The 26,787-nt window shown below is 36.1% G+C and overlaps 1 protein-coding gene across 1 annotated transcript in view; it reads left to right on the top strand.

The window, feature by feature from the left end:
• LOC135195785 (constitutive coactivator of PPAR-gamma-like protein 1 homolog) overlaps positions 1-26,787 on the top strand; it is a 175,172-nt gene that overhangs the window by 63,844 nt on the left and 84,541 nt on the right. Inside the window, exons 5-10 of the mRNA XM_064222256.1 lie at positions 598-744; positions 1,293-1,460; positions 2,620-2,815; positions 4,813-4,880; positions 5,647-6,280; positions 18,926-19,083. Of these exons, the coding sequence (XP_064078326.1) occupies positions 598-744; positions 1,293-1,460; positions 2,620-2,815; positions 4,813-4,880; positions 5,647-6,280; positions 18,926-19,083 (1,371 nt within the window). The remainder of the gene's footprint in view (positions 1-597; positions 745-1,292; positions 1,461-2,619; positions 2,816-4,812; positions 4,881-5,646; positions 6,281-18,925; positions 19,084-26,787) is intronic.

Below are 26,787 nucleotides of genomic sequence, written 5' to 3'. Positions count from 1 at the left end.
GTGACGTAAATATACAGTAGGTAAAGTTTGTTCTCTAGCCCCAACTAGTTGTGCAAGTAGCCCCATACAGCATTGCATTGAAAGTATAAGGGGAGACAGAGCCTAGGACTCCTTTGGATACAAAAATAATTTTCATTACAGGTATTGTCTTTGATTTTTTAAAAAATTAGGCATTTATAAAATGCATGCTTCTCATGCATAAATGAGCAAATAAGTGGACATGCCCTGTCAAAGTCTGGAAATGAAACTCAAGTGTTCTAGGTGTACTATTTATAAATGAATAATGATTTTGATATGAGCTTTGATGTTGAAAAGATAAGATTAATATTTATATAACTTCTATAAATACTTGGCAAGGAAGAAGGGAAATTGATTTAAAAATAGTAACATGTTCAACTTCACGAATTCAACTGTTTGAAATAGGTAATGTGCAAGTACAGTTTTGGTATTTTTGAAACAAGTCATCTCAAATTTCCCTTAATGGGTATTTGTTTGTAGATTAAGAACTTGATATTTCTGTAAATGTGTACGATTTTCATTTTGTTCGCATTAGAAAGAGAGAAAAAGATTGCAATCATTGAAGTGTTTTCTTTATAGCTGTGCACTATGGATGACCACCACCAGGAAGTGATAGCATTTTGTCGTGAAAACAATTACCATGGCCTTATGGCAGAGGATGCGGAGTACATTATTTTTGACCCCCCAAGATACTTTTCTTCCCATCAGCTCAAACTTACATACAAGGTAAATATCACATTTTAATTGAGAAAGGTCTCCCCTAATTCTAAGTGAAGTGTAAATGTATAGGACAGTAAACCCCCCGGATTCACGGACTCGCTGATTAGCAGATATCTCTTTGGAACAGAATATTTGCGGAAAATTCACCTATTCGCATTATTTTTCATTGAGAAATATTCACTAATTACTGTATTTGCATATCATTTGCCTGATTAAATGCACTTTTTTTTTTATAAAACTATTAAAATACTCAGGTATAAGGATTTTTAGAGGGTATTTTATGTTTGACTTATCAAGATAAGCAGTTCTAAGCATCTTTAGAGGGTTTTAAGTATATTCACAGATTTAGCTATTCAAGGGGGGTTGTGGTACACATCCTCCACAAATCCAAGGGGTCCATTGTATATGCTTTTTTTTATTTGTGAGCTCTGTCCTTTCTTCTATTGAACCATCATATATCATTTTCACCTTATTGTTCTACTTCCTCTGTATTTTTAAAAAAAGTTACTTAGACGTCTTTGAAACACTAGTGCTGATAAGGCGTTGTATTGCAGGGATCACTCGAGACCAAAGAGTTTATTTTAGATGAAGTTGCTCGAGGTTTAGGACTACAGCGTAACCATTTCTGTTTATTGGCGGCTCTGCTAGGAAACTACCTGCTCACAGAATCTGATTTGCGAGACTTTTATGCAGCTTTAATTCAAGGCTATGATAGACAGACGGTAAGTGAGATCACATGAAGATTCAGTTATTTGATTGTGTTATATAACAAATAAGATTTCGTTTGTAGACTTTCAAATTATAAACAACATAAAGTATTGTTTTTACTTGTTTGTATAGGTTCTCAGACATATGCAGGAGAATGAACAGCTAATATATTATTAAAGATGAAACCACCAAAATAAATGACATAATTTGAATATGAGCCTCATGTCATTACTAATGATTTATTGTGAATTCTGAATGAAACAGTATTAGTCAGTGTATGAAAGTAACACTTCATTATTTGGTTCACATGGTTGTGCATTTTATACATATTAATTCATGGAATCCATTATTCTTTTACCAGGTTTTGTAAAATTCAATGTGAACAGAGAAATATAAGAAATACTTTGCTTAACTTTTAACTATGATATATTTTACACTGAAAAGGAGTTAATAATTAGAAAAATGAATTAAGGTGACATTTTTTAAAGGAATAGTGTTATTTGTACTAATAACAGTTATTCAGAGGAGGAAGAAGGAAAGTCATAGTCCTATTTATTAACAATGGCAAGAAAAAGCAAATGATAAAAAAGTGGGGGAAGAAAATGATAAACTAGGAAATTTGTCTTAATGTATTATATCCTCCCAAAATAACAGGTAGAAACTGTTTCTTGTTAGAGCAGAAAGCTGATTTTAATTTTGAGGTAACACACTGCGTCAAATTGCAGCATTCTGGGCAATTATTTAGTATTTTTAATGTATGTTTTTGGTAAGTAACAAACAAAGATTAAGGTATATTTGAGTCAAGTTTGTTTGCCAGACATGGTTGTAGGGAGGGACAACACTTTAGCTCTGGAGTTGGAGGTGGTTTCTCTAAGGTACACCATACTCAGTGGTACTTTTCTAATGTCATCAGTGAAAGTTGTACCATTTGTGATAGGCATAATATTAATACATGATTATAAGACCTAGATTATTATTATTTCTTGATAGCTTGAGTGAAATTGAATACATAGTTTGCTAAAATGAATGTTGCTTAGATGTTTGTTCCATGTGTACATGTCTTCTTTTTTGCCAATATGATATTGCAAGCTTGAGTTTGTCTTAGAATGTGAAGATTTTTACTATTTGGAAAGCTTGCAAAGATGAGTTAAAATTTCTATTTTTTCCTTCCAGACCCCCCAAGAAGACATAATTCGTGCAGTAGTCAAGTTTATTGTTAACAGGTGTGATGTTAACAATCTTTTAACCATTGGAGCTCAAGTCTTTGGTTCTATTAGTGATCCTAGGGTTGCCAAGTTCAAGGAGTCGGTTCAGTATTTCCTAAATGGCACAAAAGATGGCTTCCTTAGATATAAACCCTTCCCATCAGGTAAATAAATTGTGTGTTTTTAAAATATTTATTTGATTATGACTAACAAGTAAAGATAAGCCTAGAAAGACTCCATTGATAAAGTAGGTTAGGCATGATTAATATAAAATAGCTGGTATGATCACATTGGAAATATTAGCATCAAAATGTGAATGTGTTGTGATGACTTTTCTCAAGAGCATCGCAATTTGTCATAAATAAAGAAGTATTAAATGAGACACTTTTTTTTTTTTTTTCTTTCTTTCTCTGAGCTTTATTACAAAACCTGCACTTGAATGTCTATGTCGGCAACAGATCTAGTAGTCCATAGTGTTTTTGTTTTCTTGGAGGTCAGCCTCACCACTCACTAATCCACTCCATGTCATGATAGAGACTAAGGACAGTTTCATTTCTCTTAAGTGGAGACTTTACTACAACAACAATTGTTGCATCATTGGCATCCTGAACACTATACACAATAGGTCTTGATTTGCTAAAGATCTCATCAACAGCAACTCTGTTTCCTACTTGAAAGGAAATCATGAAGTAATCCTAAAGCAAATCTACCCACACCAAGATTGTAAAGTTTGGAAGTGCCATATCATTTACTCAATGAAGAGCAGCATCAAACTCTTTATTTGACTTACTCTACACTCAAAACCCTTATTAAGGTCCTTTTGCAAATGGCTTATCAAAGCTAAAAAGAGCAATGCAGGAAGCTGAGGGCAGTTTTTCTTCAACCATATCACTTGTATACACAAAAAATAACTGCAGAACAAGAACATTACCTTGTAGGACACTTTGCACAATAGGCCTTGGTTTGCTAAAGATCCCATCAACAGCAACTCTTTGCTGCCTACTTGAAATCTTGAAGTAATCCTACTTGAAATCTTGAAGTAGTCCTACTTGAAATCTTGAAGTAATCCTAAAGCATATCTACCCACTCCAAGAATCTGATGGAAAGCAGCACCAAACTCTTATTTGAATCACTCTACACTCAAAGCCCTTATCAAGGTCCTCTTGCAAATGGCTTATCAAAGCTAAAAGAGCAATGCAGGAAGCTGAGGGCAGTTTTTCTTCAAGAGTCTCTCCTGTGATAGTCTTGAATGAAGTTCTGTTGTCCCTCAGGTCCTCTCCTCCCAAGTCGGGGGCTCTCTTAGTAGGATTGGAGGTCTGGGAGTCTACTGACCCAGAGGATCCTGTCTGTTGTGGTCATGGGGTCATTTTCTTGAGTCCAGAGAAGAGCATCCTTGCACATCAACTTCTAGGCCAACACGGAGTCAGAGTTATTTATTTCTGGTGATAGAAATTCATTTCTCTATATAATTTGGTTCGGATCCCACAATAACTGTAGGTCCCGTTGCTAGGTGACCAATTGGTACTTAGTCATGTAAAAATATCTAATCCTTTGGACCAGCCCTAGGAGAGCTGTTATCAGCTCAGTGGTCTGGTAAAACTAAGATATACTTAATATTAACTTTTAGGAGCTTAAGCCATCTGTTCAGGGCAATGCATGTTTTCCTTGGATGTGTTCTATGCAAAAGTGATTTATGATTAGTGGGTTTTTATGGAAATTTTTTTTTTATTGTAAAATCATAATTTTTAATGCATTAAAACTCGATCGGAATGTAATTTTGATCCATGCCAGAAGTGAATCAGATTGGTTATTGGACTTTAGAGTTAGTAGTTGTATTTTGAGTGTAGGGCAAACTAAATCGGCTTTAAAAGGACGTAGGCAAAGCACGTCCTCTCTTAAAAGGCGGTAAGAAAATAACTAACGGGGTCATGAGTTAAAGAGGGGTATGTGGGTGGCTCCACATGTCTCGTGACCAAGCACAGATGCCAATAGTCCTTTGCGTACACAATTATTTTAAACTTTACCGGTTTCCAGCTGGCGCTGAGTATTTATCCTAATGTTAAGACCTCAGGTGTTTGTAAGTTATGAAAAATACAAATTGGTTAAAAATTTGTTATATTTATTGATCTGAGTTTTAGCTAGGTAATTTTTATAATTTCAGGGAGACGAGACGGTGGTCAGCGACACCCCCCTCACCTTTATCAGAAACCAGATAACCAGGACTGTAAGGTATTATCTGATACTATGCTTTACTGTTTTGACTGATTAACTACTGAAATGTGTCAAGAGTATCAAGTTCAATGGGGACACTAATGTTAATTTTTTGTCTAGAAGCCTTTATTGCGCTTAATGTTCCGTATTTAACTAAACACTTGTACGTAGTGGGAAGTTTGAAACTCAGTCTCTCCCTAGCTTTATACTCTTTATGCATACTATATTTTATTAATTAGCTAGTTGCAAATTGTTCTTTGTCATTTATAGTAATATATATTTTAGGGAAAGTTGTATGCCAGAGCATATATGTAATTGGCAAAGTGATGCAGGTGGTGCATTTCAATAGACCGAGATAAAAGTAAATCCATATTTTATCAGTTTAAATTTGGGGTGGTGTACATATTATAGACGTGATTTTAATGCTTTGAACCTTCTCTCATAATCTTATGGAATATTGAATTAAACTCAGTTGAAAATATTTTTGACTTTTACAATATGATTTGTCTAATTTTGATAATACTTTCACTTAGTTCATTAATTAACAGAAAACACAAGAACTTTTAAAATGTACTGATTTTCATATCATTGTTGTTTTTATTAGAAGGATTGCATGGGAAATGAAAACATAAACTGACAATTTGAGATCATTGGTGAAATTGATTGTATGTTGAAGGCATGTATGTATGTATTTTAGTGTGTGTGTGTGTGTGTATGTGTGTGAGAGAATAGTGGTTAGTGTGGTGGGGTGTGTTGTCAAGGTATAACAGGTGGTGTCCCACAGCACTCTGAGTGCCCAAGCAAAGTGGAAGCTGCCCTTCCAAAGAGTGGAGGAATGCTGGGCCTTCCTGTACCAGGCTTGGCTGTTGTTCCCGAGAAGGACAACAACGGGGACAATGGTGGTGGTGGGAATGGCAGCAGTGGGATCTCTCTAGGGGCGCCACCGCCTCAGATAGTGATTGAGGTAACTGGTCCAGGCAGTCCCCAGAGCAGCAGCCGGGGGGGCAGTGGGAGTGGATCACTGTCCCCAGATGCTGCTCAGCTGGAACAAGCATTGGAATCCCGCCTAGGTGGCTTCACCATTGTAGTGACTGGTGAAGATGATGAACCGCAACCTGTGATTGAGGATGATGGTGGTGGTGATGGTGATGATGAAGGTGGTGATGATGATGGTGATAAGTGTGAAGGTAGTGAAGTGAATGGCAAAGGGGAAAGGTTAGCTGGAAATCTATACGAAGAAAAGAAATTGGCCGGAGGGAAGGATAGAGAAAAGATCCCCATCATCTGTGTGTGTTCCAAATCGGTTGATGATGATGATGATGATGAGGTGGAGGAGGAGGGTGAAGAAGATCAGAAAGGAGACCTGACTGTAAAGGCTGCCGATTTGGAGGATCACGACCACGACTCAGGTATATTATGTTAGTATCACAACCACAGTGTAGCAGTGTGTATTTTTTATTTTATTTGTTTTTATGCAGTTTTTTTTTTATGAATGTGTGCTTAAGCTTTTCTCACAGCTATGATTATAGTGGGGTTAAGAGAATATAAGTGAAGGTTTTGTGTAGACTATTCATAAAGAAATTTTCTTTTCTCTCAGTTATGATGATACTTTTTAGACAACTTTTTTTCTTAGTGTTTCGAAAGTAATTTCTGTAAGTGAAAAGATTTAAAAGTATCTTATATTCTACAAAGTTAACCCCAATAATTCATGCTAGTTTTTAGAAAACATATTTTGTGTTAACAGTATATAAACTCTACGTACACAGTAATTGCATGCGATCATACTATAAGAGAAATTTCTCATTCAATTGCATAATAATTGGAAGTGATCCAAGTCATGAAGTTCCAATGTGCAGTAGTATTTGCATTGCTGTATTGTATGTTCAGCTGAATATGAATTAGCAAAGTTTGCAAAACTGTTTAAATATTTTAATTTATTTTGATAGAATGATAGTACAGCACATCTATTAGCTTAATTTTTACATTAAGTAAAACTTAACCATTTATTTTAGTTAATCTGTCTAAAATTAAAAGATTGATTTGTTTGTGTGAAAGAGGTAGGAAGAACTTACAGGCGTATTTTTAACTCGTACATCATCAGCATCAAAATAATTTTAATAATAGTACTTATAAATTATGGGCCTTGATTAGTGACCAGATAAACTTTATATAAGGAAACTTATTACCAGCAAAAGCAGAACTGTTGACTTTGGTTTTTCTTGCTGTTCTTTAAACAATAGTGTCATGATGTCATTTTAACAAAAATAATTTTAATTTTTGCCTAAAAAGTAACTGAAGAGCTAGACACGACTACAGAAGTGGAAGAAGGATTTTATATGGTGACTTTTGGTAAAAACTGAAAGATAAAGATTGCAAGGGTTGGGAATACATTTCTTTACTACATATTCTGTTTTTTTTTAGTAATGCATATAGTTTTTTTTATGTTTCACTTAGTGCCACTGCCATCATTGTAGACCAAGTATATTTAGGTTATTTTTTGCAAAGTAATTAGTGAGGCTTTTTGATAACTACATACAATCTGTGAAGGGGAGCAAATGATGTATGTACTTATTGCAACTATTCATGTTTATGAAGATTAAAAGCCATTTCCCTCAAAACCAGGGATTACAAGCAACTATAACTATAACTAGTTAAGTATCTGCTGGCTTCTTACTTGCAAAGGCAAAATGGTTATTATTGATTGTAGTACCAGCCACTGCTGTACAGTGCATATTTCACCAGTTAAATTAAAAGACCAGACCTATTTGTTGAATAGTTTTTATGCATGGTTTATTAGGTAAAGATGACAGACCACTAAAAGAGGGTGGGGTTGGTTTACTTTTCTTCACCTGCTCCCAGGTTTTTGTTAGTATATCACAATACAAATTTATTTGTTGCTCATTGAGAACTATATTTTACCATTCCTACCTTTAAAGACTTACTATGAGTTTTAGTAGTTAGTATTTGCTCTATAAAACTCTTGAGAGAAGTTGTAATGCTACTGTTGATGAGGACTCAGTTTATCTCATATTTTCAATTTTTATTAAAATTTTTCATTGATATTGTGCCCTTTGTAGTTTTCATTTTCTCTATATGCTCTGTAGAAGATTTGTAGCCTAAGGCATGGTCAAAGCCTTTTTGTCATATTCCATTTCTGTTACGATTAGTATTGTAATTTAGTTTAACATTTTGCTTGAGTCTTTTATCATCATTGGGGCTCACCCTACAGATTTATTCTTAAATGGTGGGTGGAAATTGGAACAAGATAAAGTTATGCATTAGTAAGTAAGAGGAGAGCAAAGGAAACATGGGAAAAGTTAAGGAAGGAAAACAACACAGCTAGGTCTGAAAGGAAGTTGCTTAGAATCTGTAGATCTATATTTGGGACCCTATGATTGAATACCTTTAATATATTAATACATAGTAGGAATACAGACCAGCTTAAAATCTCACTCCAGACTGTTTTAGGGTGGGGATGTTTGAATGGCCAATGTAGGTTAAGATAAAGAAAAGGCATGTTATGGTGAAGACCTTCGTGCAAGTTTAAGGGGGACTTAGGGGGGGTCTAATAGTCCTCTTTGTAGTTAGAGGAGACCCAGGTGGGTTGAGTAGCCCCACAATTCCAAGTAGGATGTGATACCGTAGATGGGGTTAGGATATCATTCTAAGCAAGATTAAGGGGCCTCTGATGTAGCCAGGATAGGATACTGTGCCTTAGTTAAGTTTAAGCTAAGGAAGGTTAAGTTAGGATTTATCCATGTAAAGGTGGGGAGAACTTGGTGGCAAGGTATTCAGTAGGTAACTTTATAAAGTAGGGTGTTAAATGATCCTTCATCTTAAATGGTTTCACTGTTTTTCTCTCTAAATTATATTTTTAGCCAGAGGTTATTGTACATGCACACACACAAATATACTGGTAGGTCCTATAATCTTGCTGATCACCAAATCCTTCTTCATAGTTCTTATCTGCTTAGGTCATTGTCTTCACATTTTTCAGGTGTTCCTGTTACAACCTGTCTTACAGTTATTGCAGGTTGTAATTGAAGAACATTTCTAGCCAGTGGCACCAATTAATCATCATCCTTCATCTTTATGATATCTCAGACAAGAAGTTCGTAATTCAGGACTAGCTTTAACCACCTAGACTGATGAAATATGTAATGTAAGAGAGTGGTTGGTTGGCTGAAATTACTTAAATGTTTTATATCTGTGTATGTATTATGTTGAATTTTGCATTTGTTGACAGCCAAATAAAGTTGCAATGGTAATTTTTAATGAGTAACTCATAAGACCATGACATGAAAAGAGTTTAGAATTTTGCTTCGGAGGTCAATTGCTATTCCAAGCTGGCCTCCTTGCCTCTTAAGTGTTGCATAAATTTTTCCTGATGTGTCAGATGTTTCTTAAACACCATTTGCCTCTGGTTAAAACTTATTGTAGTTTTTTTTTATAAGTGCCCTGAATTTTTCTGCCTTTTAAGTGTTGAGTTTGCTTGATATGGTGCTTAGATTTTGTCTGCAAAGGTTTCTCGAAGAAATAAAACCCAAGACCCAAGAAGTGTGCATGAATTTTATTCTAATTGCAAGAGCCTCTTGTGACATTTTGGCTGCTGTGTGGACTTAAATTTCTGTCTTTCGTTACTTAGTAAATAACTTTTTGCCAGTTTGATTTACTTTCTGTAAGGTAATCACTATGATTTAGGAATGAAAGTGAAATAAAAATAAATACCCTAAGAAACTTGACATACTAATGAAGATTCTTAAAACTTTATTGTATTTGCAGGCAGTTTGTTCTTGAGATAACAGTTTTCATTAAGTTTCAAATCCCTTGCTCAAATTTTGGTCATTCCCATTCTTTCCACATGGTTGATTCTTCTTACAATCATATTGAATTTCACGAAAGGTGCCAGCTATATTAAGAAAAATTCAAATTCATGCTAAGAAATATACTTTTGAACTGTTGTAGTTGTTTTTTTATGAATGTTTTTATTTTCTCCATATTTTAGTTTATTAGTTAAATTTTAAACTGGTGAAAGAAGCATACTTGGATGCTTGCCGAATGGCTTATCAGATTTTAAAAATCTTGTGTTCTCAACTGTGGTTTTGTTTGTTGTAATCATTGAGTTGTTCAGCTTAAACACCTATCATTATCTCAAATAAGGAACAAGAAGTGAGTTTTTTGAGAGCATAAATGCATGGGGTTTTGGAATAACCTTTTTTTGGATTGCAGCCAGTTGAATTATAGCTACTGATACTGTAAAACTGAGATAAGTCCCATGAGTAGCATTGATCATGTGTTTTAGTTCAATGTTTTTGTGGATTTACCACATATTTATTGGGGACAGTATGATTGGTTGTTAGCCATTAGGGCCTTATGAATCCAAATTTGCTGAAATTTGGATCGCTGTGGAAGCTTTTACATATTTTGAGACTGCACAGCTGTGAATTATGGTGTGCAGTGAGATAGCTATAATACTTTCATTGGTAATCCTTCATTTGAAAAGGTTAAGTTTTGAAATGAAGATATTGATTATTTTTTTATTTCCTTTTTTTTATGAATCTTGTCTTGGAATACAGTAACCGACTTCTTTTTCATCCTAGTATTCAGCTCTGTAATTAGTAGGGTGGGGTGTGTTTGGGACAAACATTATCATCTGGAGGTGCCTTTGGATACTGGGCTGTTTGTTTCTTCTGGTAAAACTAGCTTTACAAGGCCTTCAAATAAAATATTTACTTTTATACTTTAGTTCTGTATGCATTTATGTTACATATAAAATTGCTCTCTGAAGTACTTAGTTGTGGTCGATTGATATTATAGTCGGGGTTAGACTAAACAGTCGTTTTGAGGGACATCAGCAGTAGACTAAACAGTCATATTGAGGTGCATCAGCAGAGTGACATATGTTTAGGTGAAAATGTTATTGCAAGAACTAAGTAAATATGGCTTTGCTGTCTCTTGCTTTTTAAAGTTTTAGGAATGTATTGTACTAAGGAAAATTTGAATTAACAGAAAAAATACTAAAAACCCAATGTTAGTAGTACATAGTATATTCTACACATTGAAAAATTTTAAAAACAAAAATAAAAAATAAGGAGAAAATATATTTTTATCAAGATAACATGACAATGATGGTTACAAAGTTAAACTTACATCAGATATTTCTATTGAAGCTTTGCCAACTTAAAATACTTGGGTTATACAATTCACTGCTGACTTGAATGTTACCATGATAATTAATACAAAAATTCAAGTACGTACTGCATCAGCAAAGTTTTTGTAAATTAAAAATGGTGCACATTCACATATACTAGAGAGAAACAAAATTTTTAATCATACTTCATATTAAATAGCACCTTGTTTGAAAATGTATTAGGGCACAACTTAGGCAGTAGTACTTCTTTTGGGAAATACAAAGGTTCTTGCAGACTCAGGATTTTTAGGATCAGTTGAAATTATGTATCAGCATGCCAGTCAGTGAGTTATAGTACACCAAGAGCATGAATGCAGGATTTTACTAATGGCAAAATGTGTTTTCATACAATCAACTTACCTGTCAGATATATACATAGCTAAGACTCTGTCGTCCCCGACAGAAATTCAAATTTCGCGGCACACGCTGCAGGTAGGTCAGGTGATCTACCGTCCTGCCCTGGGTGGCAGGATTAGGAACCATTCCTGTTTTCTGTCATATTTTCTCTGTCGCTTGGAATGTAAACAACGTTTGCAGTTCCTCCTGACTTGATTTTTGGATTTCATTGCCATCGATCTACTGGGCTATCTTTTGCAGGGAAGTACTGGATCTTTGGTTCGGCATACGCATATTAATTTGTTTTAATAACTTTGGCTTCGAAAATTTCGAAGAATTGTTTACGTGTAACTACCGAACTTTTCGGTAGACACTCACATAGTTTGCAAGAAGGGAAATTTTAATATTTATTCTTAATAACGTGTAGTAAATGTTAGAATTGATTGAGCTAACTTAATTCTTGAGGAAGTCAGGAATAGAATTAGTTACGCTTCCTTTAGAAGTTTTTATAGCTCTCGTACTAACGAGCAGTTAGAGCATTAACAATACTAGTAGTGTTGTATCCTCATCTCCTTCTTACTTCACAGAATCTTCAAATTCATATTGCAATTTGAAGACAAAGGAATGTAGCTCAAAATACGAGCTATTGAAAGGTAAGAAGTGATTTTAGTGTTCCCAGTGCAGTGGAGGGTGCGTTCTGATCGGCTCTGTTTCGCTCCCAGGCCTAGACCTCTTCCAAGCTCACATACCCAGAGGAGAAGGAAAGTCGAAAGCCTTACGGAGGTTATGGAGAATCCCCACCGATCAGGCATCCCCTCGGCAGGATCTGTAGAACGTCCCAGACTGCCAAGTTCGCCAGTGGAAAGGCGTCCTAAAATAGTAGAGGGTGCGTCCGATCGGCTCTGTCTCGCTCTCAGGCCTAGACCTCTTCCAAGCTCACAAGCCCAGAGGAGAAGGAAAGTCGAAAGCCTTACGGAGGTTATGGAGAATCCCCACCAATCGGGCGTTCTCTCAGCAGGAATCTGTAGAAACGTCCCAGAAACTGGCCAGGGATAGCCATTGGAAAGGCATCCTTAAAAAAAGTGCGTCTCTTCTTCCGTTTCTTCATCTTACATCCGAAAAGACGAAAAATGTACATGTTTGGAGTTCGGACGATCGGCGCGTTCTCTGAAAACTAAGAGAACACTGAGCGAGAGGCTGAGAGCCAGCCAGCAAGCTAGCGCGAGCCACGTTCCAACAGCCAGCAGAAAGCCGCGTTCCAACAGACTAGCGCGAGCTGCGTTCCAACAGACTAGCGCGAGCCTCGTTCATACAGTTAAACGCGAGCCGCGTTCCAGAACATTTTTCTTGGCGCAAGGCTCTTTCAAAGAGAAAACAGACAGACTGAGGAGCCTTACAGTAGACAGAAGGATGCTTCCATTGAACGTTTACTGGCAAGAGGCTCGTAAAAGAAGACTAGAGGCGCTCGGAACTATCAGGGCGCACAAGACCTTCCACGCAAGCAGAACGTTCCAGGAGCGAGTCTCCTTTCTAGCGTGCAGAACATTCCAGGCGCGCGGAACTATCCAGACGCCAGGCGCCAGAATATTCCAAATCTGCATTTGAGAGAGAGGTCAGTCGCGAGGCTCCTCTTTGAGTTTTTTAACTTGAGTAACTTTCCCCTGGCAAATGTGCAAGATGTCGCACAGGCGGCCGTTGCTTTTGTCAGAAGGATTCTGATACTAAGAGAAGCCCCTATTCATTATTCAGAAGACTCCTGTGTTAGGCAGTTCCTCTCGATGCGGACTCTTTCCTTCATCCATGCTCTTCCCTCGTTTTGAGGAGGCAAGAGCTTTGGGAGTTTTTCTTAATAAGAATCTCATCGACGTTTGGGTATGATGGCGGATAAGAAATATCTACTTCCTTCCGTAAACCCTAGTGATGAACAGGAATTCTGTCTCTTCTGCGATTTATGAGGAAATCACAAAGATTTAAAGAGTTCCTGGATTAACTTCCTTCCTTAAGGATATATATATACTCTTTCTATCGTTCTATTAACGAAAAGAACGAAGATAGTAGAAGGTAGTAGAATATCTGCTGTATGAGAATACGATACGGTCAAATCTTAAACACATACCGTAGTTACTTCTTTGCTCTGCAACTCAATTACCAGTATCCTTCTACGACTTTCCTAGGAAGGACTACGCTTAAAGGGATTGTTAAGACAACACCTACTTAGCTTCTAGATTTATCAAAGTCTTGTTTCGCTTAAATATGCTTTAATAAGAACTTCCTGAAGTTCGATAATATTTTTATAAGAGTCCTTTATTAAATGGAGTAGCTGGGAACTCTGGAAGAGTAAGGCCAGACGGCTAACGGAGACTGCTTTCGCTGAGAGCCTGAGACCAACGCAGTACCATGTAGGTGTCAGTCATGAGCGGTCGGGGTTCAGCTCTCTCTCCTGCGGGATGGAATAAAACTATCCATATCTCTCCCCTACAATCGCGGTCTTAGCCTCGGATTGAGGGATAGTTGAGCTAACATAAATAAAATATTGTATGCCTTTTGCTAAGAAGCTTTCAATAAGAGAGATAATACAACCTTTCAATGCTGTTTACCGTAGGTAACATTATTAAAGGATTCTATCGCAGCAGAACATTATATTATATAATGCTCTCAGGCTTACGAAAGCATGGCTTATTAGAGTACCTGCTCAGAAGAAGATGGATGAGTCGGATGGGAAACATTCTCTTTGTGGCAGAACTTGTCTCCCTGAATGGACTATACTACGTATATAAAGTTTTTTCCTACTAAGAACGGAATTAACATGTGAAAGCATGTCGGGTACCATAAAGGCACAGGTGTTCTGGCACATAACCTAAAAAGAATTAAAAGGAAGCGCCAGCCTGGCACAAAGCGCTAGAAGCGCCAACCTGGCGCAATGCGCCAGAAGCGCCAACCTGGCGCAATGCGCCTGAGCCAGAAGCGCCAACCTGGCGCAATGCGCCTGCGCCAGATGCACCAGCCTGGCGCAGTGAGCCAAGATCACCATCCAAGATTTTCTCGTTTTAGAGTTATTAACCTAAGAGTCCAGTAGCCTCTCGGACACCAGGCTCGGTAACGGCAAGATTCGTTCCTGATTTCGTTACCCATTTAATCACTTGGGCCAATTCCACGACTCTCTCATATCGCAAAGAGCATCGAGAATCTCTTTTTTCGCTCCTGTTCGCGTTAACAAAGAGAACCTTCTCGATCGACGATAATAACTTAACATGTCTAACATTTTTGGAAAGAGTTGTGAGAACCTGCGGAAAGTCTTCTTCATAGATCTCTTAGCAAGGTAGAAGACGAACAGGCTTCCTATAGACTGCTTCCTTTTCCTCGAACCAAGAGAGGTAGCAATATACGCCATCTTTATTTTTTTAGAAAGGGGAATAAACTTTAGTCTTTTTTCCCCTAAATATAAATTCTTTGCAGAATTTAAGATAAAGGGCGTCAAAGAAAGAGAGGATAATACTTTATGCCTCATTTTGGCCTTAGAGAGGTTGGATTCACAGAGGTCACGTTCTTCTCACAACATGTTTTGGAAGTTTTTTCCAAGAGAGTCTGGATATTCTATCAGCATCTATTATAAATGGACCTTAACAACCTCTCCACTCTGAGTCTGTCTGCGTGCAGAATGACCAGAAGTGGACATGAATGAGAGGATTTTTTAAGGTAAATGACAATAGTCATGGCCAAAACATAGAATTGCTGCAGATCGTGCTAGAGGGAATGAGGAAGCTGTCCTCTTCCGATACCTCTGTCAACCACATAGCGGTTTTTTCTTCCCTTTCAGAGGGAAGAATCACCTTTGTATATGTCTGCTATCAAAGAATGCAGTAAAAGGCTATACAGTGGACCCCCCGTATTCGCGTTCTCCGGATTCGCGGACTCACACATTCGCGGATTTCTCTCGGGAACGTTTCCCTGCATTATTCGCGGAAAATTCGCGCATTCCCTGTAATGTTTCTATGAGAAATATCACAAATTCCTGGTTTTTGTTATCAATTTCAATCATAAAATGCACTTTTTGTGATAAAACTATTAAAAAAAACCAAGTTGAAAATTTTTAGTGGTTTTTCTTAAGTTTTAACTAACAAAATAGGCTGTTTTTAGCCTTTTTATAGGGGTTCCAAACATTCGCGGATTCTAACTATTCGCGGGGGGGTCTGGTACGCATCCCCCGTGAATACGGGGGGACCACTGTACTCTGTCTCTACAAAGGGAATTGGAGATAGCAGAGGATTAAGATCTTCGGGATCTTATATGATACCTCAATATGACAAGAGTAGGATATTATGTACTTCTAATGGGATCTTTTTTGTGGCCACAGATTCCATGTTCCGACAAGATGGAATTGCTCCTCATCAAACTTCTTTGAGAAATTTTTATGAGGGAATTCTTTGTTTCTCTTGGTCCTAAACGACCAAGAAGACAAGTAAAATTTTTTTTTTGAGCATTGGAATCTCGCATCAGATTCTATGGAGACTAGGCAATGGGTTCTTGCCAGCATAGTATGTCTGGCAAAAGAACTAAAAACCCCTATTCCTGATTCAATGTTTTCAGATTGAGGTTTCGTTGTCCAGGCAGGGTACTTACGTTTTCATCTACAGTAGAATGGTTCAAACGTTTGCTTACAGAGTCTTTGGAATGCGATGACGGCTCGAAATGCTTCCCAGGTGGTGTTCAGAGGGATATAATAAAGAGCTAGAAATCAGGAGTCCTTCTTCCCTTCCTTCGGACAAGGATAGGGAAGATTCTGCAACGAGAAACCCCTTCAACAGGTAAGAAGAGATCTCGTGAGCAAGGGAAGTACTCAAGAAGGATCCTCCTCGTTGGAAGACTCTTATCTCTCGTACTGTTAGATATCCTATCGTATACTGGATGTAGCTAACTACAATCACCTCCCCTTGCCGGAGAGGCCAAAGCTCAAAGTGGAAGAATTTCTTCGACCCTTCTCCAGTCTTGTGATTTACTATTGTGGATGTTCAGGACTTTCGGACAATGTAGCGCCAACCAGGAGCCATATGCCAAAACAGGCGTAAAAAACGCCAGAGGCAGACAGCCCCAAGAACACTGTCATTGTCTGATGAGGAGAAAGACCGGGCCTACAACCTGACACAGATGCGCTAGATGCGAACATATCGGACAGATAAGAGTGTCCAATGTGGACATTGCCAGACATCCTCGAGACTCTACCAAGCTCGAAGCTCCGGCAAGTGGGGAGGAGCCAACCAGGCGCAAGGCGCCAGGCAGGTGCGAGGCGCCAGGCAGGAGCGAGGCGCCAGGCAGGCGCGAGGTACCAGCCAGCCGCGAAGCTCCAGGCAGGCACAAAGCGCCAACCTGGCGCGAGATGCCAGCTAGGCGCAAGCCAGGCTCTAGGCGCAAATCTCCAGCTAAGGCGCAAGGCGTCAACCAGATGCGAGGCGCCAGTCAAGCGTAAGGTACCAGACAAGCGCTAGGCTCCAACCAAGAGCGAAGCACCAGCCAGGCTCGAGGTTCCTGCCAGGCTTCAGGCTTCAGACGGGAGAGGTCTACTTCAAGAAAGCCCTGGTCTTCTTTGAAACATGGAGATCTCCTAAGCACTTCATAAGTGACTTGATTCCTTCAAACAGCTGAGAATTAAAAGCGCAGGAAGTGCGCGCTTTTGCAAATTCTTGTTCTTTACATAACAATATGTCATATAAGACATATTAGCTGTGTTGTATGGTAGAGGCAACTCTGTGTTGACTTCTCATTACACAAAGGATGTCAAGTTAACCTACAGAGATCCTTCTCTTTTTGGTTTATACGTTTCTGCGGATACGTTACTGGGATAAGGAGCCGACACTGATCCTTAACTTTGAGTTAAAGTTATTTAACTTAGTGAAATTATTGGGGTTTTTGAAAGGAGTGTGGGATAACTCTTTTCAATTTGAGTGCGAACCCTCGTGTTAGGATCAGGTGATCGGGATCGGTGTTGCGCTCCTTCATAAGGTGTATCGTCATAGAAGTGGTCCAGTACCCATTGACAAAGTCCTTTCAGGCTCTGCCGAGTAAGCGGTTCATACCCCATCGGCAGACCCACAAGAACTCTTGGCCATAGATCACATATCTCGCTAAAGTCTTGAGGTGATGCAGACTCCTTGGCAACAGCCATATAAAGTCTACCACCTATCCGATAGGAAAACCAAGGTTTATTTATACCTACAACATATGTTGTTTACCTGTCTATTCCATGTTAGCTGTCTCTTACCCTCCACCAAAGGGTGTCAATCAGCTATGTATATATCTGACAGGTAAGTTGATTGCATGAAAATGATATTGTTATGATACAATAAAGTTTCATACATACTTACCTGGCAGATATATACGATTAATGGCCCACCCAGCCTCCCCGCAGGAGACAGGTGGAAGAGAGAAAATATGATAGAAAACAGGAATGGTTCCTAATCCTGCCACCCAGGGCAGGACGGTAGATCACCTGACCTACCTGCAGCGTGTGCCGCGAAATTTGAATTTCTGTCGGGGATTGACCGAAGGGTCTTAGCTATGTATATATCTGCCAGGTAAGTATGTATGAAACTTTATTGTATTATAACAATATCATTTTTATGTAATTATACATTTTATCAGTATAGTCTAAATCCAAACTGCATATTTTAAATTTTTTTTTATGCTGATTGCTCTTAAACATCTTTGCCCCCTCTACTTTTGAAGTTAAGATAGAAAGGATGATGTAAATACTCCGTTTGTAAATCCGTATAAACAATTGAGGGTTTTGTTAATTGAGAAAGAAAGTTAACGATTATGAATAGGGGTAAATAGATGTAAAGGTTCTAGACATTAGTGTATTTGCTTGTAGAGGAGACATGTTCATTGATAGTTAAAAGATTATGAACTGTCTTTGAGAAGGATAGAGATTTTTAAGTTAGTACCTTGAAAAATTTAGGATGAATGTCAATAATCAATCCTATACACAGTAATTGCAGTAAATATTTGTTATAAGTCATTCTTGAATGTTGTTAAAATATCAGTGATGAAGGAATTTTACAGTGCATATCGTGTTGCTTTGGGTGTGGCTGTACTTTAATATAATTATGATGTTTCTGTTCATATCACATGGTTCTGTTATTCACTGAATCCTCTTTATAAATGCCATTTAGATGCTTATGATACTGTAAATAATTAACCCTAAAATATTTGTTTTCATGATGTGGATCAACATGAACATGTCTTGAGTGTGACTAGCTTCTTGTATGTCACTTGTAAATATTTTTAAAACTAATCTTCCAATTTGATGCAAACTTACACACACACATACACACACACACACTTTTGTTGGTGTACTTGAGAAAATAAAGAGCTACCTTGAATTCCTGAATCAAACCTCCCATGTGGTGAATTAGGTTTAAACCATTGTGGTTAAATACTTGCATGGTAGTTAAGGTTGATGTAAACATTCCTGTGTAAGGTGACGGTAGAAGTGTTCAGTGCAATTGTGCTTAGTAGGTTAACCTTGCTGATGCTGCTTCAGGTGGTGGGTGTCTTGGTTCGACTGCTTCTGGGTCACCTGGTGCATCTCTCTTGTTGTCATCTTCGTCCTCCTCCAGCAACAGTTCTGCTGCATCCCCGTACCGCCTCACTCCGGATGTGTCATGGGCAGCTCAGGTGTATCGCTCCAACCACACCTCCGTGAGTTGCCCCTCAGATATTACTCTACCCGACTCTTCCATCACTATCCATCTCACCAACCAGTCTGCACACATAGGGTAAGGTGTTATAATAATTTGGCTTCTCCAGGGTTAACAGCGATTTAGCTATGGGTAATTTCAGAAGACTTGCAAAACTTTGACGGTTGTAGTGGTCGTGACTTGCCCTTTGAGGTTTTCTGGCTATGTGAAGTTGACCCACATGGATGGTAGAAATTGGCATCACCTGGGATTCGGTTGTCATTGTCATGAGGAATATGCAGTGTCCTTGTAATAATATCAGTCACTTATTTGCACTTCTAAATGCCATTGTCATCATTTTAGTACCTGAAGCTGAACCTAAGTAAATCTCTTAAAGCACAGTGTAGTATCTTTGTTTTTTGAAACCTACAGTAGACAGTCTTGAGTGAGATTAGTTGAAGTTGGAAGTAAGATTGGTTTGGTGGTATGGTGGTGTAACATGTAAAGAAAATTAGACTTGAGTTACAGGTATGTACTTTGAATATTTTCTTAGCCTAATCTTTTCTACACACAATCATTCAAGCTACCCACCTTGTAACGTTCCTCTATTCCATTGTAACCCAGCTTGAGACTTTGAACAACACCTCAACAAGAATTACAACCCATAAATTCCTATAAGACAGAGCTCTCTCCTACCCTACCAACACACCAGATCCATGCCGATGCCGCCTCTTTCCCTCTGTTTTGTTTATGTTTTTCTCCCCATGCCACTGCCTTCTTGTCTTCTATGACGTCCCATCCTATGATGTCACTATACATCTTAAATACATTAATACCTTTTCTGAAATCAAACAAATGTTTCCCACACTGAACAACACCCACCTTTCACCAATACAGAAAATAAAAGCAAAACAACACTGACTAAAATTATATGTACGTATAATCACACTTACCTCGTGTTCCCTCTCCTCCAGTCTCCTCTTAACCTTATCTCCTCTAATCTCCTTTATTCTCCAACTCTTTACCCTCTACATAGTTTCTAATATTTTCTCCTGAAATGCCTGCTTTAGTTAATACATCAGCTATGTGATCTTTTACTTTTATCCATCATACCTCATGTATTTCTCCAGATTCTATTGTCTCTTATTGCTGCAATACCTGATTTTAATCTCATACTATTTATACCAGTACACTCTCTCTTTTTTTTTTTTTTTTTTTTTTTTTTTTTTTATTGCATTCTTTAGTGTTTTACTATCAGTATTAACCAATGCTTCCAATTTTTCCCTCCTATGATCTCTTCCCACAAATGTTTGAAATATATCAATCCTTCTATGGCCTCCCCCACACTCAGAGCTTCTACTTCAATGGTGGATTTTGCTACTCTAGGATTTTCTGGACTTCCACCATAGGGGACTTTGCCTCTTACCATCTGTCAGGGATGTAACAGCCCAATTGAGTATCCGTCTTCTACTTTCCCAAATGAAGCATCTGCGTAGGCTATCTGTCATACCACTGATCTATACTCTGTTAACTGCTTTTGTCCTAACACTCTATTACCTGTAAATCTTTTAACTTCTGGTTCACTTATAGAATTTATATACTGCCACTGATTAAGACAAAATCTATTTTCCTTATGCTCTACTATTACTCTTATATACTTGAAGCTTTTACTTTCTTGCTCCCCTACTTGCAATTTCCCTGTCGATTTCCCAATGGTTTCCTTTAAAAATCTTTCAGTTCCTCCGTAGCAAAAATCATCTACATGTGTATACAAAATACCATTCAATTTATTGTCTTTAATTCAAAATAATATATTAGGTTCAAGTCTACTTCTCTCACCTCCACTACTTAAACCACCTTTCAATACCAAGTTTTTGCTGCGTCCTTGAGCTCATAAACAGTTTTCTTCAATTTCCTTAATCTAGTTCAACCACCTCTCTTAGGTGGCTTTAAATGTACTCTTTGTATTTCGTCACCTTGTAAGTATGCAGTTTTTACATCTAATGTATAACGATTCCAATCTTTCAATTTAATTAATGTCAAACAAAATTTTTAATTTTCAGCATTGCATGGGAGCATCTTTCTCCCATTTAGCCATCTCTTCTTCAAAACCTCTAGCTACCAATCTTGCTTCATATATCCTTTCCCTGCCTTTTACCTTTTCAGTTACTATCCATATTGTAGATATAGCTTTTTGTCCAAAGTCATTTACGTACCTTGTTTTCTCACCAACTTTGCTGTTCTTTATCTCTAGCTTCAATTATGCTTTTAATATTTTTTCTCTAGCTTCAGTTACACTTTTAATATCAAATCCTAGCAACACCTTCTTTATCTTCAATTTTTTCTACCAATTTTTTCTACACAACTATAGTCCCTTAAGTTAACCCATCCCTTGTCACCTGATTGTGTCTCTTGTACATTGTATGAATCAGCCCAAGATTTCCTTGATCTTTTTCCTGCCAGACTTAATGTAGTCCATTCTTCTACTTGTCCTGTATCATTGTTTATAGCTCTTAACTTTATTTCCCTTTTTGAATTTGCATATCTCTTCTATTAACTCACCTTCTATTACCTCGCTTTCCCCGTCACCTTCCATTGTTTCCTCTACCACATCTCTTTCTATAGCCATTTCTGTGTCTGCACTCCTTTTTCAGCCCATTATTATCTCCTTTCCTTCCTGCCTACCTAATTCCCTTCACTTGGGGGATCGTATCTATCGTTCACAATATGTGATAAATTTATCTATTTTAGGTATTCTTTATGTTTCTGGTGATAGTCTTTGAATCCTAGTAAGATGTATTCTAGTTATTTTCTTTAAGAATCTCCATGGTTAAACTCGACCCTGATACTCTTACTACCTGAGCCAGTCCTCTCCATTCATCTTCATTTTCTCTCTTTATAGAATACCTCATTTTCCACTACTATTTCTTTTGTATCTTTTACATACCTCACAACTTACAATTAGGTCTGCTAGTACGTAACTTTTTTATTTCCTCCTTTTCTTTTTCTCTCCAACCATCGCTCCATTGTGCTTCCTCTGTTAGCTTCCATATTTTATCTCCACTTCCATGACCAAACTGTAGATGTAACTTCATCATTGAACCTTTAATATCCTGTTACACTCTGTTACACTCTGATTCTGTCTTTCATTCTTATCACACCTGTTACACTCTGATTCTGTCTTTCATTCTTATCGCACCTGTTACACTCTGATTCTGCCTTTTCTTACTGAATTAAAAAATCTCTCTTCTTTTCACTAGATTCTCTTCGTATTTTAAAATAGTTTTTCATTTTACTGTAATTCTCCACTAGCATGTCTTTTAGATAAACTTAATGTAGTTTGGATAGGATTATCTTTGAACCATCTGTACCCTTAAGTTCATCTTTATTGATTCCTTCTGTTACTTCCAGCCTTTCCCTTTTAAGCTCATTGTTATCTCTATCCCCAGATATTTCACTTCTTCTCCACACACCAGAAGCCAATCTTCAACTTGTGTTCTCCATCCTTTATACTTGTCCTGTATCCTGCTAAATTTTGGACAATCCCTTCTCCATCTTATATCACCTTGTTCACTATCTGACTCGACCATCTTTAATCAACCAAGCTTATGCTACCAGTTTGAATATTTTCCCAGCCTAATCTTTTCTACACACAACAATCATTCAAGCTACCCACCTGTTCACATTCCTCGGTTCCATTTTAACCCAGCTTGAGACTGAACACCACCACAACAAGACTTACAACCCATAAATTCCTATATGACAGAGAGCTCTCTCCTACCCCACCAATACACCAGATCCATGCCGATGCCGCCTCTCTCCCTCTCTGTTTTGTTGTATGTTTTTCTCCCCATGCCACTGCCTTCTTGTCTTCTATGACATCACTCCCTATGAATTCACGACATATCTTGAATACATTAATTCATTTTCTAAAATCAAACACTTTTCCCATACGCTGAGCAACACCCACCTTTCAACAATACAGAAAATAAAAATAAAATAACTCACTAAACTGGTTTTAAATCATGTACATCTTGAGTATGAGGGACATGAAGTTTTTCTTTTCTGTTTGTTACAGGCAGTAGTACAGTTTCATTGTGCAGTACTTTGGTATGTGCTTAGTAATGTAGTTCCTTATATTTAGATGCAAAGTTTGTCCAGGGGTGCATCAGTATGCTTTGTGTGTTCTGTGATGCCTATTACTTTAGTGTATAGGTATGTTTTAGTTGGCTGGAGAAAATATAACCATTAATTACAGGACACACTGTTCCATTTCCTCTAATGACTGTTTCTAAGCATATAGTCCAGCAGTTTATTTCTGTACTTAAAGACCGAACTTTTCATTTGATGCTGGTGATGAAAACGTAGCATGTGTTTCCAGATTTGTACCAATAATTTGGTGTCCTCTCTATCCTGCTACTGTATGCTATGAATATATACATCAATAAATATGTATATATATATATATATATATATATATATATATATATCTATATATATATATATATATATATATATATATATATATATATATATATATAATATATATATATATATATATATCTATATATATATATAATATATATATATATATCATATATCTATATATCTATATATATATATATATATATATATATATATATATAGTATATATCTATATATATCTATATACTATATCTATATATATATATATATATCTATATATCATATATATCTATATCTATACTATATATATATATATATATATCTATATATATATATCTATATATATATAGATATATAGATATATAGATATATATATATATATATATATATATATATATATATATATATCTATATCTATATCTATATCTATATCTATATAGATATATATCTATATCATATCTATATATATATACATAGTATATATAACATCTATCTATATACATAATATATATATATATAGATATAGACTCTAGATATAGACTATATCATATATATATTATATATATATATATATATAGGGATATATGTATATATATGATATATAGATATATCGATATATATATATATATATATTATATCTATATATATGCATATATATATATATATATATATATATAGGATCCTATATATATATATATATATAGAATTCTATATTATATATATATTATATATAATCTATATATTATTTTTTTATATATATAATATATATATATTATATATATAATATATATATATATATATTTATATATTAATATTTTATATATATATATATTTTATATATATAGATATATATATATAATCTATATTATTATCTATATATAATACATACGATATCGATATATATTATATATATAGAATATATATATATTATATCCATATAGATTATATATATATATATAATATAATTCTATCATTTATATATATATATATATCTATATATATATCTATCTATAATTTATCTATCATTAATTTTTTATTTATATTTTATTATTTTTATTTATATCTAATTATATTTATAATTTAATATATAATATTATATATATTAGAAGAATCTAGATAATAATATATTTATAACTAGTCTATTATTATATGATTCTGATTTATCATATATTTATTATATATATATCTTATATCTCTTCTTCTCTTATCATTATATCTTTACTATATATTTCTTACTCTTCTCTATTCTTTATATTTTATATATATATGTATATGTTTATTTGTCAGGTGGTTCTAGTATCAGTAGTTGGTTTTAGATCACTACATGGAGCATAATATTAATTTAATGCTGGATTTCCATGGCATATGTATACTAGTAGCACTGTTCATATGTTCATATGTTTGCAGGTCACATCTTTTTAGTCTGGCTTCAGTCATACATAATTTTTGCAATGTAGGTATTTCCTAGAAAACTGTGGTTTTCCTTACTGCTCTTCATGGGATTTTTTTACTCTAGTTTTTAGGAAAATTGCCTATGCATATTACAGAGAAGTTTTTAGTTGAATGCATTTCACGTTTGAGGAATGAGTACTAGTTCCTTCAGGTCTAGTAGAATCCATTTTGTGCAGAGAACACATTTGTTTATTGTTATGTTAAACAGCTTGTTTCACAGACACCTTTTTCTTACAAAAGAATGATGTTGACATCTGAGCTGTTGGTGTGATTATAGAGGTGGTAGAGTGGAAGGGGCTTTTACTTTGCTTTTTTAGTTTCAACATAAGTCCTTTAGAAATAGCCTTTTCATAGTAGGAGTTATTAAGTGTCTCATTTATAGTTTGGCACTGAGAAGCAGTTATCCCCTAGTTAATTTATAGAGTATGTGCAATGACACTTTGTCTCCAAGTTCTCCCAAAAAAGATATGTATTTTTATATGGAATTTACAGAAGGGGAAGAACTACTATAAAAGAGTTGTGTGTAAATTTCAACAATTTTTTTGAAATCTTGAAATTTTTTTGAGACTTGGCGATTTATGCCGCCGGTAACTTGTTAACTCTTAGGAGGTGGGGTAATCAATCGATATCCAGCACCCCATGCTGGCAAGACTTTTAGGTCAGCAAGTTTACGAAAAAAACACGTCGGTTGAAAGAGGAAGATATGCAAATGCACATGGTGGAAGAAAAAAAATTACAAAAAATGTTTCCTACCTTCCATGAGAAGTTGAAAATGGCTATTTACAGCCCCTTGTAGGGCCTCTTTTACAAGACAATTGTAAATTTTACCAACTTTTACGTATATGTTTTTCTAATTAATTTTATTTTGTAAAATTATAATTATAGCTCACACAATATCATAATAGATAAGAAATAAAATCAGTAGCAAATTCTTAGCATATTTGTTGAAAAATATTTACATAATTTTACCGAGAACGAAGATTCAGTAACTTTTTTATATGTACATGTTTTTTCTAATATTTCTTTGCACTTTTCTTTGTAAAATTACACTTACAACTGACATACTATCGTAAAAGACAAGAACAAAAACCAACTGCAACCCCTTGGTATATTTATGAGCAAATTTACAAAAAGTCGTCATGTGAGACAGAGACTTAATACTTTATTCCTTTATCAGAAGCAGAACTGAAGTCCTGAGACACCATACTCGTGATTTTAGCCAGTGCAAAAATTGCCATTAGTGAATTTATGGGCTGTAGAAGTATTGGTACCTCTTTCCCACCTGATTCTTTCAAAATCGATGGTGCTTCATATTTTTAATCTACAGGATCAATCCGTCCACCACCCCAAACCTGTTATTACTACAGTGGTCCCCCTGTATTCGCGGGGGATGCGTACCAGAACCACACACACACACACACACGCACATGAATAGTTAGAACCCGCGAATAGTTGGAACCCCTTGAAACTCACTTTGTCGTTTAATTAAAAAAGAACTAGTATTAAATTGGGGTATTAGTACTGCTACCAAGGGAGGTCATTCAAGTGCCAAACATCTATGTTGTGAAAATAGACACCAGTAGTAAAAGTCTAATGTGTTTTGTAGCCTTAACATTGTAAGATTCTGACAGTTAAGAAATAATACTTGCACTTGAGATCATTTCTGGGGTCACCTCTTTGTAAGCTATCATTTTATCATTTCTGTTGTTAGATTTCTGAGACAGGATTTGCTACTTTAATTATGTACATTTTAGTCATAATTTTACTTAATTTGCCTTCATTCAGATCATTTGTAATTGAAGTAAAACCTCAGTACTGAATAGCTAAGAAATAGCTGAGAGGTTATTGG

This window comes from Macrobrachium nipponense, chromosome 16 (assembly GCF_015104395.2).
Source record: "Macrobrachium nipponense isolate FS-2020 chromosome 16, ASM1510439v2, whole genome shotgun sequence".
NCBI classification, from domain to species: domain Eukaryota; kingdom Metazoa; phylum Arthropoda; class Malacostraca; order Decapoda; family Palaemonidae; genus Macrobrachium; species Macrobrachium nipponense.
This window is presented reverse-complemented; position numbering and strand designations above follow the sequence as displayed.